The sequence below is a fragment of the Antrostomus carolinensis genome, unplaced genomic scaffold, assembly GCF_000700745.2.
Source record: "Antrostomus carolinensis isolate BGI_N321 unplaced genomic scaffold, ASM70074v2 scaffold11349, whole genome shotgun sequence".
Lineage (NCBI taxonomy): Eukaryota > Metazoa > Chordata > Aves > Caprimulgiformes > Caprimulgidae > Antrostomus > Antrostomus carolinensis.
The window spans coordinates 24,527-39,499 of record NW_010336443.1 but is presented as its reverse complement, the minus strand read 5'-3'; the positions used below and the strand labels follow the sequence as shown (position 1 = coordinate 39,499).

Sequence of the window (14,973 nt, the reverse complement as noted above, 5' to 3'; positions counted from 1 at the left end):
CTGCTTTGACTCTGCAATAAAAAAATATGCAGTAAGTTCTGGATTGATAAGTTATACTTGATAGTTTGCTGGTAGGCAAAAGAATTCCTGTTTGAAATCAAATGGCATCAATAAGTATTATTTCCTAAATGCTGGGCAGAATACTTGCAAGGACAGCCTGAAAGAAAGAATTAACATGATCTTATGCAAAAGTAGGAAACACAACATGAAGTAACTATGCTAACAGAAAAGAAAAAAAAAACACAGTAAGAGACTTAATAAATTAAGCTACTTTCACACTAGGATATTATGTACTACCAGGCAGCTGATTTTTTGAGTGAAGAGACTCATCAGGTGCCTAATAAGAGAAGATACTTGGCACAGCTCCATCACCATTCAAATCGATGTCATGGTTAACAAGCTGGCTACCATACAAAGCCAATGAGGCTACCGGTATTCCAGATTACTCACTAATGGCTTCAGCAGCTTAATGAGCACCAAACACAGAGCGCCATTAATTGGGCAAGAGAGAGGAGAAAAAAAAATACCCAGGAAGGAGGCAAGATGCCATTCACCTCCTGAGCAGCAGAGCACCGAGTTGTCCATTAGCATGGCCTTCACTGAGGATCCAACCTAGCAAAAGAAAATGAGACAGGCAGACTGAGGACCAAGAGGAAGATTCCAGACCCAAGGCACAGTTTGTCACTCTAAAAAGCTGTTTCATCTGCCTGTTGAGTGCCAAGGCAGATGGAGGCCGACCCTCGCACCACCAAACACCCCGCTGTACTGCCCAGCACGCCTGGACACCGGCTGTCCCCAGCAAAGGGGTGGTGGGCACCCATCCTGTATGCACTGGCTCTTCCTGAACCACCACCAGCTATGGGTGTTCACCCAGCAGGGAAGGAGCCTAACAAAGCTGATTGATTAATGATAAAAATACTTGTCTGTTTTAAAATTTATTTTTAGTTCAAAGTGAATCACAACTTCCTGCCCCTCCCTCTCCCCTCCTGTGAAGACATAAGTACCTCCAGATCAGTGTCCTTTTCTTTTTTTTTTTTTTAAGCATCAAGAGTGTAACACATTTCAACTGCTGCTAATGCAGGTTTTACAGTGACGATTTTGTCAGATAGAGATTGTTTATGCAGCTCCTTAAAGAGCAAAAAAGGAAAAATCCTACATACAAATGCAGATAAACTTTTGGAATGTAAACACGTAATATACATAATTACTGCATTGTCAAAAGTATTATGCATTTATCAAAACAGTTGAATGTAACACTTTCCAATACTTACTTGATATGGCCCAATCATAATTTGAAGGGAGACTGGATACCCTATAAGGGTAACTGTATACTCCTATAAGATAATCAATCCTGCCATAACTTACAGATGCATTTGACAATACCAATGCCAAAAAAGAAGGTTTAGTTTAATTTTAGCCATGCTCTGCTGATTTTTGATACTTTGCTTAATTCACTCAATACATTCTATAAAGGTATGTAAACAATCCTGATTTAAAGACCAGAGATATTTAAATGAAATCAACAGATCTGGACCAGTCAATGTTAATGTCTTCATTAGCTCAAATACCTTATTTATCCCTGAGCACCTTAAAATTGTTCCCTCAAATCTCACTGAAGAACATGTAACTATTTCACAAGAATGTAAAACTGTATTTGGATAAATCTGTGTTTTCAAAGTCCCATTTTCCTTCACTGGTTTAAAAAAAAAACCAACCAACCAAAAAAATCAACAAAAACCTAAACCAAAAAACATGTCCCCTCCCCTTTGTTTTCCACATGTACTACAATACCTTTAAAAAAAAAAATTCACCCTATCAAACAACATCACCTACAGACACACTACAGACTACAAAAATATTGCATAGGAGTGTCAGTGGGCATAGTCTCACAACATGAGAGAAAATGCTAAGTTTTCTTTAAAACATTATGGCAATATTCTAATTTATTTTCCTTTTAAAAATCAAGTGGTTTCACTTTATTTGAAAATTGTACGAAATGGCCATGGCTATTTATAAAAAAAAAAGTCTCTGTCTTGAGAATATGTGAAGTCTCAGGTGCAGTAACAAAACACCTGGAACCGTTCACAGTGCAGCGGAAAGCTTCTTTTGAGGCAGAAACTACAATTCATCCTTCTTCTTTCCTACTCTTTCATGGTCTCTTTCTCTCAGGGTTCTCATGAAAGTGGTGAATCCAGACTCCTGGTTTTGAAGAAAGAAAAATATGGGTCATATCCTTACAAACAAACCAAAACAATGCATAGAACACTTCCAGCTTCTATATGCTACAGCAGAATATAAACTAAGGAACAGTTACTGCTTTGTGTTGCCTTGTGGAGTGCTCTGGTCCAGTACTGCTCCACTGCAATGCAAGGGGAGAACATCCACACAGATGCCACATGTCAAATTTTGAAGAGATGGGACGCAGACTAAAATGCCCTAAAACTCACAGGACAAGGTAAAATCTGTTCCTAGAAATGCCATCAATGCCTTTTTGTCAAAAATGCTCAAAGACATTTTCATGCCACATTTGTATGCTACATGTGTCATTTGAAAGGAGTTAGTGGATATTAGTTGGCTATGAACACATTTGCCACTGTTCCTCATCCCTAAAACAGTGTTGCTCATGATCTTCCTCCTTTTCCATACATTCACATGATGGCAATTATATTTTTTCAAGTTACTACCAAAATTATTGTCAAATAATTTAAAACCTGGATGCCTGCATGTCGATCTCTGTATTTCAACAACTTATGATTTCTGATTATCTAAGGCTGTTGGATGCCAGCAGTTTTCTCTTCCAAGGAAAGCTCTGAACACAACTTGCAGGCATTTCAAAAGACTCAGATAGGTGGAGGTGTGAGCACTTGTGTTTGAGCACACTGTCTACGGGTACACCAACACTATACTTGTCTGAGCAAGTAACATGGATCCTACCCAATGTGACCATTTTTACTTTTAAGCAATCCCAAAACACACCAGTCAAAATTGGTGACAAACAGGGAAAGTATAATGAGGTAGAGAACAACAAACAGAAGTCAAAGTTTTACTTAAAAAAAAAAACCCCTACAAAACCAAGCACCAAAGCTGGGAAGCTTTTGAGAAGGTTAAACAACAAAACACTCTTCTAAAACTATTCACTATTCTTCCACTGGAAAAAAATAATAATAAAAAAAAAAATGAACTGACAAGTTTTGTCCATATGTCATCTGGAGACATCTGGCAATCAATACGCCCCATGAAAAGACCCCAGTTTTCAGAGCTGTGTGTCTGGAAGTCATTTAAAGTACTTCAGTCAGAGGGTGTCCTGACTCTTCCTTGCTCAAGTTGCTTGGGATGAAATGCCCTAAAAACTCTGCTCTGGAACTGCAATTCCTTTGGAGGTGTGGAGGACCCCTTACAGGCTAAGGATCATGCTCTTCCCCATAGCCAGTGCTCCAATGTGGGCTGGCAAAGAGCTGAGAGCTCCTGCTCTACTGGCCATGGCTCCTGCTGTAGCATGTCCTGTTGCTCCCACTGCAGCATGCTCACCACTCTTCTTCCTTGCCCACATGAAATGGTGATACACCAGCTGGACCACACTGAACTAAATGCTCATTGACATCTACTGATTTAGTGCCAGCATCGGGAACAGAAAGCAGGTCCTCTGGCTCCCGCTGCTCTCTCCTGAGATTTCTTTTGCAAACTAGGAGGTGGTGGGCCATGGTGGTTCAAAAGGCATTGTCATCCTGATGAGAAGTCCTTTAACAGCGCAATCCCTTGTCACAGAAACAGATGTGGGAACAGACCTGGAAACTCCATGGAAGGCACTGTGCTAAGCACTGACTTCAGCGTTACCATGATAGGAGATAACAAAACCTAATTTGATGCAGCAAAAACAGAAGACCATAGGTCCCAGAAGAGGTGGAGGGGGAACACAGTTGCCAGCAGCAGAGAGATTGCAATGTTCCTGTTGGGTAATTTAATTCTACCCAAGAAAGAGTTGGCTGCACGTAGGGGATTAGTCAGTCCACTTTCCAGAAGAGGGATAATCATCTTCCAACTGCTGTGGCCTCAGAGCACTCCTGTCTTGCTAAATTATTTTTATCAGCCGCCACAGATCCTTCCTTTCAAATATAATTTCTGTAAGTATGGGTTAGAAATACAAAAATGGTGGCTAAAATTCTACTTAATTGTTGGCTATTGCACCCATCTTTACTTTTAAGAAAAGATCCACAATGGGAACTAAACACAGTATCCATAACAATGCCTGGATCAGCATCACAAAATGGCAATTATTGGGGTCCTAATGCTGCAGAAAACTAGGAGGTGAAGCTCTATGAAGATTTCCCTAAAATCCTGACTGACAAAGAACCTCAGAATTTGGCTTTATGTTTTTTTTTTCATGCTTCTCTATAATTCCGTAAGCTGTAATAGCAGCAGTAACTTTCAGGCAAGGCTCTTATAAAAATCACTGGATGGCTTGAAGACCCCAAGTTTTTGTTGCAGACCCTAGCTTCTCCAGGCAATCAGTCACGGCTGAGGAATATGATGAAGAATGCACGCAAATAACTGGATTGCTCCCTTATTTTTAGGTACTTTTCAGCCACGGAAGGCATTATGCCATTTCTGCCCGTTGTACTCAGAGCATATGATTAGCTGTCCTGGCCACAGCAGGACAAAAGAATGAAACCTCAGCACATGGACTAGATGGCACAATTGGGCTTTCCATCTTGAGCTCCAGTAGTGAATCTGATTCAGTGAGAATGAGATATTTAGTTTCCCTCAGTCTCCAAAGGACAGCTTTGTCCCTGCTATAAAACCAGTGGTGTATCACCATTTGGCAGCCTGGTGAACTCGTAGCACGTTTGCAGAATATGTGCAATCCAGATCCAGAACTGACAGAATAAGTTCTGTATTTTCTGGCATTTCTGCACCTAGCAGCAGCCCATGCCATAAACCCTTCACTTTCACTCAGTCCAAGTTCTCTTGCAGACTTCAGCTTAAAGAATAAAATATAAACCAAAGTATTATCAAATCTACTCCTTTTTACTCTTCTCATGTTCCTAAAATAGACCAAGTATGTTCCCAATGCAGAGATGTAGAGGGGTGTGGTACACAATGACTCATCCGTGTAAGACAGTAACTGAAGCACTTAAACATCCTTTCAGCATGATAAAATTTTTATCCCACAGTTTTCATTTGCAAGGCAGTACAGGCAGAGACCTTCCTCCCTCTATCGGGTGATGACTCTTGCTTTCACTTACCCCTCTTTCTCCAGTATATTTCTCCACAAATTTCCCGTAGTTGTAATAGTTGAAGGTGGGGTAGCCGTCAACCCCCTCCTGCTTACACAGGTCATGATTCTGTTCTTTGGCACAGTCCACTGCAGCGTAGGCGATCTGAAACACAAGAGATCAGCATGAGGCAGAAGACAAAGCAAGACTCCACTTCATGGTTATGCTGCTGCTGTTTAACATTAGGAGAGACACCAGTCTTCTGCCAAATATGCAACAGCTTTTGTAACAGCTCAGCTGTGGAGGAAGATCAGAAGGTGGTCATCAGGTCAAGCCATGCCAAAAGAAGAGCAGAAGCTGATGAAGAGCATCTCTCCTGATGAAATGCTGCATTGCTCACACAGCACCTGGCCTATGCAGCTGCAAGACTTGTTCAACTCATGGAGCAGAAAATCACCTTCCTAGCCTCCCCACTGAGCACTGTGTTAGACTCCAAATAGGAAATCCAAAGGCTACATTAGTAAAACCATAATGAAATCCAAGCATGGCAGTCACACTGCAATATTTTTCCTGCACTCGGGTTTTAAGTGATGAACAGTGACAGGGTGACTTTGGTCACCTAACCCAACCTCCTTCCTGTGGCATGGCTAATGCTCAGAAAGGTTACCTCTTCTGTTCTCGGACAAACATGGCTTGTTATTTATGCAGGCTATTAATAGATTAATGATTTCTACCCCAAATAGCTTTTGTAAACTCCATTCAGTTCTCCCAAGGTCAAGCAGGGATGGGTGAGAGGCCAGAACGTTCTCTACTGAGTAGTGGAAGCAGAGCAGTGAGTTGCTCGCTTGCGCTCTCAGCCTGAGTTTGTTTCCTTTCCTGTCTTTTTTCAGGCTATCCTTTAAGGTAGGTAAGGACTGTATGTTATGTGCAGCCATTAGCAAAGTGGGCTTTAATTCCTTCTGAAACCTCTAGATGCTACTGTCACACAAACAAACCCTGAGTAGGAAACAGCCAGCCGTGTTCTCAGCCTGCTGGCAGCAGAGCAACACCCTCCATCCCTGCCTGCCACAGCACAGGCAGAGCGAGGGAGCGCAGCCTCACAGCCCAGAGCATCAGCTCAGGCTAACCCGAGTTTAGAGCATTTGACATCTGAAACCTGAATCTATGAAGTATTGAGGAGGAACTGCACTTAACATTTCTGATATTGAAATAAAATGAAATTTACAGGGTTCTACTTAAAGGAGCCGAGCCCTCTGCTGTGATCTCGCGCTGACTGTTCCTGCGAGTGGCAGTTCTGGCTCTGAGCGTACGCTGCCACTCACGCAGGCTTGCCCAGCGACACACTTTGCTGAAGAGCGAGCGGGTTTAAGTACAAGCTGTGTAAAACCCCAAACAAATCAAAGGAAGGATTTTTGCAATTGTGGGTTACAATGTTTCAAGTTCTAATTTCATAGCAGCCACATCTTCACTTGAAATTTCCCTTCCACAAGCCTCTTTCAAACAACTTGATCAAAATACCTTTTTCTTGCATGACTTTAGCGTTGCTGTTGAACTGTTCTTCCATAATTAAAAGATCACTTAATATGCCACAGTGCCCTCCAGTTTAATGGTGACACTGTCAAAACGAGAAAACCTGATCCCATTATCCTAGTAGTAATTAAAGAGATTGGCAAAGCTAACTTCAGTTGTTTGTTTTGTTTTGGCTTTGAAAGCCTGACAAGACATACTCAGTAAGATCTTGCTTGGATCTACCTTCAGATGAAAAGCACCATATAAAGCGAGCAGTGTTCTTACCTTAAATATTTGGTTTTTGTTTTCCCATTTTAAACATTAATAAGGCTATTACAGAAACAGGACTCTTGAGAACTGTTAAAAACACGTATGATCACACTTTTTTTTTTTTCCTTTTGTAAACAGAAAGACTCCTACTCATTCAGGGACAGTTAAAACAAAAGGTTAGGAATAATACACTGCAAAAGAGTTTCACCTAAGTATTTATGCCTTCCTGACCTTAGCAGCCAGCCAAAATTTAGAGCCCTGTTGGCTACTTCTGTGTAAAGGAAAGGTTACAATGGAGACAAACATGTATTTGATGTCACAGTATTAATGTAGAAAGAATACTGGAAATCCGGATTCCCTGAAAAGGGGAAGAATAAATGAAACTTTTTTTTTTTTTTCTCACTGCTCTAAATATCACACAGGGAGAGATTACAGCTAGCAGAAGGGGAAGGTTTATGTGCCCTCAACTAGATCTTAGTAGCTGGTCTGAGGCATGAAACTGTTGTGATTGATGACTCACCTGTTCTTAGACAGTCTCCTGGAGATTAGAAAAACTAGTTTTTAGTGCATTGGAAGAAGAGAAGTCTTCTTTATGTGTACCTCTCTGGAAACAGTTAGACTGGCTTTGGTTGGAGCAAAGAGCCCTACTTCATTTACAAAAGGCTTTTGTAAGAATAACCCCCAGTGAGGAGAGGGTATGGTGGAGGAATGCAATGCTATAAGCCACTGTTAAACTTTGTTCAGCTCATCTTTATTTGTTGCCTCAAAATAGATGACTGCTGGACTATAAGGAGATAGATGGCTTCTGAAATAATAATAATATCTTGGAGTCTGCTCAAGATACAGCTCTCCTCTATAGCAAATGTAAATCTAAGCTGGTCCATCTGTAGATTTGTTGTGCACTGAAATAATGCACCAAGATTCCAGTTTAAGACTGGCTGCAACAGCCACATTAGCCTAATCTAGCAGGTCTAACAGCGAGGGACATGTACACCTGGAGCAGCATTTAGAGGACATGTCCCTGGTCTGTCATTCTCTGAAATGTTCCTGATGCGAGTTCCCACACAGCCCCACAAACTCACCACTGCTCCTGCAAACATCATTTTAAGAACATACACTTCAGAACATACACTCCCATTCAGATATTTTTATAGACAGTGAGAGAAGAGAAACAGCAATTTTCAAAAGTCTTGTAACTCACAGACCTAAGCAAAATTTCATAGAGACACATCTAATTCCCAAGACTGTATCCGAGGCTGCATTTCAAATGCCTGCTGCCAACAGTAGCTGAGTAAGAGTACTTAGGAGAGCTTGAGTGATTACTTTAGAGTGGAAATGTTAAGGCAGCCTAAATATAGAGGTTGCTACCATCTCTATGCACTCATTACCATAGCATCACAGTCTTAATTGTCTTGCCTGTCTCACAGCAGAAGATCAAATATAGTGCACTGCAAGAAGAGAAAAGTAATGCTGAAAAACACTCGTAGCAAAACACACTTCTGGACTGAGGACCAATTCCAATCTCAATTCTATCAGCTTCAGAGAGCTGAACTCCAAGACACGCCAGAATTTCAGCAAACACCACTGATGCCCTTTGCTTCCTTCTGTTTGTGTTTCCATGGACTGTGACTCTGATAGAGGAGTCTCCTACAGCAGTTTTCAGTTAGGGTGAATTGCTTCACGACTATACTGAAAGGCTGCACATAAAAAGATGCAGCCCACAGAAAGAAAGGCTTTGCTTGAGTCCTGGCTCAAGTGAGCAGTGATACTGTGCAGGGAGTTTTTTTCTCTCATTCTCAATCTTCTTGGCAATGATCAGTTTTTCTGCATCACTAAAGAAGGAAAGTGAGTCAGGAAAAACAAACCACAAAAAAACCCCTCTACCAAAATGTGGCTAAAGACTTCTGGAGAATATTACTCTCAGAAACGATCTTCATATTCAACTTCTAGCAGCACATTACATGGAATTTCACTGGAAAGCATATGTTAGCAAGACTTAAATGTTTTGCTTTGTAAAAACACTAACTATTCAACCAGAAATTTCAGACAGATTAAGTATAAGACATCCCTGATATGCATCCAGGAGCCAAGACACTTGGCATCATCTCTCATTAATTCCCTCTCATCAAGAGGGGAAATCATCTCTAAAAATCTGTGAGAGCAAGGAACTTTCCTAACGCTGGTGTAAGACTTGTGTGTATGTGCATTATGGATATATACATATATGCTCACTATGGAAAAGCTCAGCATAACAGCTTTCAGAAGACAAGATTGATTTTATGGAGGTTTTAATTGTTAGGGCTAAAATTTAATTTTTTTGAGCTTTCCTAACTTTCCTCTAATCAGAGGGAAAAATCCACTGAAAAAACATTTCAGGAAGAAAAAAAAACATTAGTGCTATATCTGCAACACGCACAAAACTCCACAGGGTTATGGAGAATCCAAAGCTGCGCTGCCTTAGATATTGACAATACATCATTATATACAAGTTCTCTCTCCAGAGGCAATGCCGTTCAGGTTTATCACCATCCTGTTCAGTAGCTGCAGCAGGACTAGAATAGTTATCAAATGGAAAGACAGTCAATCAGAGACTGTGGACCTCAGAGGAAGTTCCTTGGAGTACGTCCAGCTTTCTTAATGTTATTGGTAGTTCCTCACAACTGGTATGCAGCTTATAATAATTAATAATACTAGGCTAGTATGAATAATAATAATCATGCATAATAAAAAAAATAAAAATAATACCATACTACTATGCATTTCTCCTTTACTCAATAGTCAGTATAGTTTAACATGACTCTAGCAACATCTGGGACTGGAGAATATCTTCATCTTAAAAGGGAAGTCCCACAGCAATTTTTCATGGTTTTACAAAGGAAGTGGGAGCTTAACTAGAGAGCTGCAAACTCAACTCTACACGGCATTAGAATGTGAGCAATGTATGACCAGCTCTGAAGAGCTCTTAAAAAGGGAAACAGAGCATGGCATATTGTTCAGATGAAGTGGTCTGATCATGAACGCTGGGCTGTTGCAAAAATCAGAACTTTTCATTTAGGTGCTTAAATAGAAGTGGAGCTATGCTGAAAATGCGACCATTGATCTCCATGTGCCTCAAGTGTAACAGAAGGATGATGCCTGATTTTTTTTTTTTACTGCATGTCAGAAGGAAAAAGAAGTACTTGCAGTATTATCTAATTTTCTAATCACACCTCAGGAATCATAGTTCCCTTCCAACAGAATGACGAAACAACTTTTTGCTCTAGAGGAATCTTGCAGGTAAGGAACACAATTACATCCAGTGGTTAAAATAGATGTGTAGAAAATTGAAAGTGGGATCCCTTGACCTTCCAGGCAACTCCTCCTTTCTGTTCTTAAACCTCTTTCATTTTAAAAGTTTGTCTCCCAGTCACCATGTGATGATATAGTAAAAATATCCCCTGCAATCCTAGTTGCTCTCCTGTTAAAATATGTACTGCCACACACTGGTTTATTTATCCAAGGAAATAAATCTCTGCTAGAGCTAATATTGACTTTTGTTATGAAAATGGAAGTGAATAACTAACTGAATATTGATTTGAGAGAGGAATGATATATGATAAGCTTAAAAAAAATTAAATTAAAGTAAAATTGCAGCACGGAAAAGAATGCTTCCAAGCAACAGTTTTAAAGTATAGTCAATTCCAGATGACAATTACCTGAATATTCTGTTGTTGCCAAATGTCTTAAAAGCACCTATGAATAAGACAGATGCACATTCTTCTCTATGATTACTCCATAAGTTTCTATTTATACTACTTGTTCTGGATCCTAACAGCACTTACGAGCTGGCCTGCTAAAGCCTGTTGCAATTCAGCTACTGTTCTCAATGTGAAAGGCCTTGCAAATGGAATATTCATTATTAGCTGCCCTGATGTGCCACAGCAGCATAACCATAGCTGCTACCCATCAGCTGTTCTCCAAGCAGGCCTATTCGCAAAGGGAAGATCCATTAGTAGGCACCATGATGTACTGTGCTAACATCCTCATATTTAATGAGTCTAATTAAAAAGAAATTCAACACATGCTTTTTAAGCAAATAGGGATCGGATTCTTGGCCAAACTGAAATATTAACTCATTTGGAGAACTCTGTACAGTGATTTGTTTGGGATAATGATTTTAAACCATGTTTCAAAACATGCACTGGGGAGTCACCGGTTTCACTGCTGACCTGCAGCCCCCTGCTAGCACCCCAACTCACCCCCCTTAGCTGCCACTCTTTACAGCAATCTCTGTACGGACTCACTAGAACCCAGCTGCAGTGCTCTGGCTTAGGTCACTGCATTTGTACAGGAACAGTCTTCTGTGAAAATGGAGAAGACTGGTCAAACAGCAGCCCTTTTGGGGGAGTTCTAGAGATTTGTTACTGAGAGGCCCAGAGGAGTCAAGAGTTTTCCTTCAGCAAATCCAAGCTGCAGCATCACAAATCAGTTCCTTCGAGCTGAACTTTAGGATCGGCCAAAAGGCAGAATGCAGATTTTTTGAAGATCTAGCTGGTGCCCTTTCAGGAGTCTCTGGAGTAGTTAGTGAACATGTTTTCCTGCTCTTCAATCTGTTCAGCAAAGTGACAATCCTCACATTTGCATTTTCTGACGTACACTGGTCATTGCCAAACTCGAGCTGTGGAGCACAGGCCAAAGGCTCTCCCCTGGCAGCTGTGTGCAAAGGCCACAGCGCCCCAAGGCAAGAATGCTCCAGATGGCTTTTTTTTTTTTTTCTTTTCTTTCCTTTTTCTTTTTAAATAACTGAAAGCATTATGCTAACTGCTTCACTGGAACAGCTTCTCCACTGATCTGGTCTTACTGGCACTGGCTCTCTCCACATACACGTAAAGATGTGGAGGCTCTGGTTTGTGGGTTACACCAGAGCTGTGTTTTGCAATAGCCACACCACTGCCCTGGGCAAGCACACAGAATCAATCACAGAATGTTAGGGATTGGAAGGGACCTCAAAAGATGCTTGGGATTTCTGCTAAAACCACCAGCAGTGATGTGGCCAACAAGACCTGACATTTGGGGCCAATGTTCCGAGCACTGCATTTGTAAACTCCAACTCCAGCAGTGCAGATGATGAACAAGTACGCAGCATTACACACAGCCCTGGGGGGAGCGGGGACCTTCTGTGCCAAAACCACCGCCTTACAGCGAATCTGCAGAGCCAGAGACACGTATTTAACAGCTTCAAGCTCTGCTCATCTTCAAAATTCCACTGCAAAGACTCTGAGTCTCCCAAAGGATACCTTTTAAGATACCATTTATAACCAATTCAAGGCTGAAATGTTTTTGATTTTACCTTGGCTTCTGTAGAATTAAATGTTTAATTAAAGAATCACCCTTATTGAAAAGAAGATACAGTTTAAATGCTACCATACTCTGTTAAAGTGAAAAAACTTTTACCTGGGAGGGAAGAAGACACCACTACAGAATAAAAATGAAATTTAGTCATCTTTCCCTGTTTTTGAAAGAAGAAATACTTCTTCCCTCTTAAACAATGGTTTTACAGAAGTTTGAAACCCTGCAGAACTACAAATTAGGCAAAGTTTGAAGGCTCAGCCTGATTTGAAACATGGGAATATGCCCAGTGCTGCTTGTGGGAACAGCCATGTGCCCTTCTGAAATCTTAAACGGGTTTACTTTCTTTTCCACAAGGGCACAAACTGGCAGCACGAAGCACCTTGGCAGGTTACAGCTGTACACAATTAAGTAGGGCTCCCCAGATAATCAATCCCTGGCACTTTCATAAGTCACTAGGGTGGAATAACATCATTTTCCCTAACTGCGCACACCTCTTTGAAACTGTACCAGCCTTAATATTCTGTACTGGCTCTCCTGTTCCAACTCATTACAGTTTATACCTCCTCACTTCAGCTGAAGTCAAGAGTTGCAACTGTCAACCACTGCTTTGCTCTTGGAGTCCTTTCATAACCTGCAGTCTAAACCAAAAGCTTCACAAGCCTGCATTTACCACCACCACCACGTCCAATGAACTGTGCCATGACTCAGATTGCTTGTTAATACATCCTGGGGCTCTAATAAGCAAGTTTCACATTGTTTGGTACATTTGCTTCATCTCCTCTGATTGAAATTTTAATTAGTTTAGGAAAGAGAGACCTCATTGGGAACTATGAGAAAAGTGGGAAAACAAGAATACTTTCTCAGAGATCTCAGAAACAAACAAGCAACCAAAAGGCATCTGAGTGCACAGATTTACAGCAGTAAGAGCATTGAAAGCTGCGTGCCTCTCAGTCTTCTGTGTGCCAGAGGGCATAAGTGACGGACTTCTAATTTTGTGCAGTCAGTGATATAAGAATGATTTCCTTCTTGTCAATCTGATGCATCTTCTATGAGTTACAAAAAAGACGAGAGGAAAAGAGAAAAGAACAGAAATTCTTCCCTAACAGTAGCAGGCAGTTTAATAGGGGGATAACTGTTTCAAAATTACCTCTTCATTTCCCTGTTAAATTGCCAAATCTTTTACATGCCACATTTAAACATAAAGCAATCATGAAGTTGGATCAGATCTGGAGATCAGAATGCAATACAGGTGACTCAAAGATAATAAGTGGGTTTCTAACTAGTTACCTGGTTAAACCCAATGGCTTAGGTGTTTTTTTTTAATCCCAGATACGCATGCACTCAGTTTAAAAAGTTCAGCTGATGCAAGGAAATTGACTGGTGTGCTTCAGCCATCAAATGTATTTTCAAGGCAGAAGCATGAGGGTCCTAGAAGGGCCCAACATCCTCGCCTCATGTCAGTTATAGAAATATAGTCTATGCTATGCAAGAAAATATTAGTTATACGATGGAGGCCTTCAGGACTGTGGCACAACTTGTGGTTTCTCCACATGCACCCCACTTATGGCTGACAAAAGTTGAAGGTGAATGGAGATGATGTCAATTATCTTTTATTAATCTTTCAATGAGCAAGAATGTGTTTTGCTACATAGAAAAGAACTCTTCCACAAAGAACTAAACAGAGAAGACAACAAATAAAAGAAAACAGAGTCACTCAGTTTGACCAAAAAGATACAACCTCTAAGATGCAGATACATTTCTATTAGTGTAACAGCAATTTTATCTACAAGCCTAACACCTGGTCAGTAACCAAAGCCTGTTAAGTACAAATAGCGGGAAACAATCTTAAATATTTCTGAAATTATTAACAGCAAGTTACCTTTCGATCTTCTTTAAAGACCTCAGCAGCAGTTGTAAAATGCGGAATGGCATTTTTACAGTGTGGGCACCCTGTTTGACACAGGAAGAAAAAAAACAGCATAAACATTAGTTGTTAATAAGATACTGGGACAAACTCAAAACACAAGGTGAATTAATGGGAAATTTGTATTAAAATAATTATAAACAAGAGTTCTCCAGTTCTCAGAAAAGCAGGACAAGGCATCTGTAGACCATATGTCAGCCAAATGAATTTAAGCATGTGTTTTAAATCCTTCTCACTTCAAGCAGTTTAAGTGTATACTTTCAGTTAAGCAACATCCCACGTAGGGAACACAGTGCAGGAGGCTTTCCTCTGTTGCCTGTCCCTTAAGAGCACTGAAAGATCACTAGTTGCAAACCAACAAAACATTTCCCTGCTGTTGTACCTTCTCATGGGCATTACTGCTGTTGCCACAGATACAGGCTACATTTGGACATAGGAATTAAGATGGTGCAGTTGTGAACAGGAGACTGGAACTTGGAAAGGAAGTTGCTGGATGAGAAACTCCATATTGAAGACCAAGGGGAGTGTTAGAAGTGTTTAGGAACTGCCTGTGTTAAGGCCAAGCCATCACAAGGGAGGGGAAGAGGAACAAGTCCAACAGGCCACACATCTTTCACGTATGGAGAGCAGATGTCCAGTCCTGCACTATGATGACTGATGCTGGCCTTCCTGAAGACCTTCCTCCTGTTCACCACAAAACAGGCAATCCCAGAAGAGTTCTACAGA

The 14,973-nt window shown here is 40.8% G+C and overlaps 1 protein-coding gene across 1 annotated transcript in view; it reads right to left on the bottom strand.

Annotated features, from left to right (window-relative positions):
- Positions 1 to 1,989: 1,989 nt before the first annotated feature.
- Positions 1,990 to 14,973, bottom strand: part of LOC104530310 (protein disulfide-isomerase A5-like) — a gene marked incomplete at its 5' end in the record, with an annotated part of 32,481 nt that continues 19,497 nt past the window's right edge. Inside the window, 3 exons of the mRNA XM_010174855.1 lie at positions 1,990 to 2,199; positions 5,244 to 5,378; positions 14,203 to 14,273. Of these exons, the coding sequence (XP_010173157.1) occupies positions 2,119 to 2,199; positions 5,244 to 5,378; positions 14,203 to 14,273 (287 nt within the window). The remainder of the gene's footprint in view (positions 2,200 to 5,243; positions 5,379 to 14,202; positions 14,274 to 14,973) is intronic.